At 49.1% G+C, this 2,539-nt stretch overlaps 1 protein-coding gene across 1 annotated transcript in view; it reads left to right on the top strand.

The window, feature by feature from the left end:
- Positions 1-2,300, top strand: part of GFOD2 (glucose-fructose oxidoreductase domain containing 2) — a 5,622-nt gene extending 3,322 nt beyond the window's left edge. Inside the window, exon 2 of the mRNA XM_015418964.1 lies at positions 1,402-2,300. Within this exon, the coding sequence (XP_015274450.1) occupies positions 1,402-2,300 (899 nt within the window). The remainder of the gene's footprint in view (positions 1-1,401) is intronic.
- The last annotated feature ends 239 nt before the right edge of the window (positions 2,301-2,539 follow it).

Genomic DNA, 2,539 nt, shown 5'->3' with positions numbered 1-2,539 from the left:
AACATGGCTATCCATCTTGCTCTATATACAGAATGGCAGTCTTCCTTATAAAAGAAAAAAACACCAGTCAGCATTCTCTCCTCTCTGTTTGTGTGTACGCATAGCCCAGGTTTTTAGAATGCCAACAATTGATCAGATTTTCCGTTCTGTTTTTAATTATCAAGCAAGACTGTCCTTAGATCTGCATAATCTTGCAGAAAACGTCTTTTCCCTCATGAGAATTTCTTCCGTATATTTAATGTGCGGGGTAACCTGTAGTAATTCTGAAAGGGAGCATTGGCCTTTGCTTGCCTGAGTCCTGCTGCTTGTCTTCGGTCCTCTACATACATCAAAGGAGATATTATGCCATGTTGCTTATTTAAATGACATCGAATACTCTTTTAACCATGTCACTTGTTTGGAAAGAGGTGCTTCAGTTGTCTGGCAACTTGTTTTTTATTTCATTTGTAGCCCACTTTTTCTCTCTCTCTCTAATGGACCCAAAGTGGTTTACAACATACTTCCCCCCTCCATTTTATCCTCACAAGAACCCTGTTTGGTAGGTTACGCTGTGTGTGACTGGCCTAATGTCTCCCAGCAAACTTCCTTGGCAGAGTGGGGATTTGAACCTGGGTCTCCTAGATTCTACCCGGGTGCCACATGATGGAGTGAGCTCCCATCTCTAGTTCCAGCTCCTGCCCACCTTGCAGTTCGAAAGCAAGAAATTGCAAGTAGATAAATAGGTACCACTTTGGTGGGAAGGTAACAGCGTTCCGTGCGCCTTGGTGTTTGCCGGCCACATGACCACGGAAACGTCTGCGGACAGCGCTGGCTCTTCGGCTTTGAAACGGAGATGAGCACTGCAACCCTAGAGTCGGATTCGACTGGCTTTCGAGCAAGGGAACCTTTACCTTTACCTCCTAGATTCTAGTCCAACACTGAGTGCTACATCATGCTGCCTGGCAATGGCTTTCCCTTAGCCAGGTCAGAGTCCTGTGCATTCAGAGCGATGCTCCCTCTAAGCTGTGGAGTCTTGTGAGCAAAAATTCTACTTTAAAGTTGTGAGCGAGTGATTTGGCTACTGCATGAATTAGTTTGCTCTGGAGCCATCCTTCCTGAGCTAAGACAAAATGTGTGAGCCGGAGGCTAAAAAACTGTGAGCTAGCTCAGCTTAGAGGGAACACTGATTCAGAGGCATGAGTGCTGGATGTTTGATCTGCAGAAGACATCCACCTGGATGCTTGTAGTTCTCTTGCTCTTCCCAGAAAGTCTGTGTTGGATCTTTATCCACTCTCCTGTTACCATTTACCTTTGTCTTCCCCCAAAGTGAAGTTTTGCTTCACAGGTGAGAGTCTTACTTTACTTGAGGTGTTCAGCATCCCGATGACCTCTGAATCAAATTGGTCTCCTGTGTTTCACCAGGTATCGGAAAGAACGTCATCTGTGAAAAAGCCGCCACCTCGGTGGATACCTTCAGGATGGTGACGGCAGCCAGATACTACCCCAAACTCATGAGCATCGTGGGCAACGTCCTGCGTTTCCTGCCCGCTTTCGTCAGAATGAAGCGATTGATGGAAGAGAACTACGTGGGCGATGTCCTGATCTGTGACGTCCGAGTGTACTGGGGCAGCCTCCTCAGCCACAAGTACAACTGGATCTGCGACGAGCTGATGGGCGGGGGCGGCCTGCACACCATGGGGACCTACATCATAGACCTCCTCACTCACCTGACCGGCCGAAAGGCAGAGAAGGTCCACGGCTTGCTGAAAACCTTTGTGAAGCAGAACTCCGCCATCAACGGGATTCGCCACGTCACCAGCGACGACTTCTGCTTCTTCCAGATGCTGATGGAGGGGGGCATCTGTAGCACGGTGACCCTCAACTTCAACATGCCCGGGTCGTTCGTCCACGAGGTCATGATTGTCGGGTCCGCGGGGCGCCTGGTCGCCCGTGGGACGGATCTGTACGGCCAGAAGAACACTGCTCTCCAGGAGGAGCTCCTGTTTGCAGACTCTCTGGACATCGATGCGGGGCTTTCGGGGAAAGGATTTAAAGACATACCCACGCTGTACCTCAAAGGAATGGTACACTTGGTGCAAGCGCTGCGTCAGTCGTTCCAGGACCAGGAGGATCAGCGGACCTGGGATCCCAAGCCAGTTTCCATGGCCGCTTCTTTTGAAGATGGCCTCTACATGCAGAGTGTAGTGGACGCGATTAAGAAATCCAGCCGGTCTGGGGAGTGGGAATCTGTGGAAATCATGACAGAGGAGCCAGATGCCAATCAAAACCTCTGTGAGGCGCTTCAGAGAAATAACCTATAACAGGGGAAGTTCCTGGAGAGCGGGATAGTTGGCGGAAGTAGGCAGAAAGCTTCAAAGATGGATACTTTGGGGGGTATTGGGAGGGGAGGATGGCGGGGAAGCTATACTTGTGGGTGAAAACCTCTTAAGGAAACACTTTTGTTTTTAAACTCGTTCAGAGAGTTTTAAATATTGCAGGTCTGTGTGTGTATGTGTGGTTGTTTTAACGCTAAACTTTCTGAGTTGAGGATTGTTAGGAA

Source organism: Gekko japonicus, unplaced genomic scaffold, assembly GCF_001447785.1.
Source record: "Gekko japonicus isolate JY-2015 unplaced genomic scaffold, Gekko_japonicus_V1.1 scaffold2911, whole genome shotgun sequence".
NCBI classification, from domain to species: Eukaryota; Metazoa; Chordata; class Lepidosauria; order Squamata; family Gekkonidae; genus Gekko; species Gekko japonicus.
The sequence above is the reverse complement of the archived record's forward strand: the minus strand, read 5'-3'. Positions and strand labels throughout refer to the sequence as shown.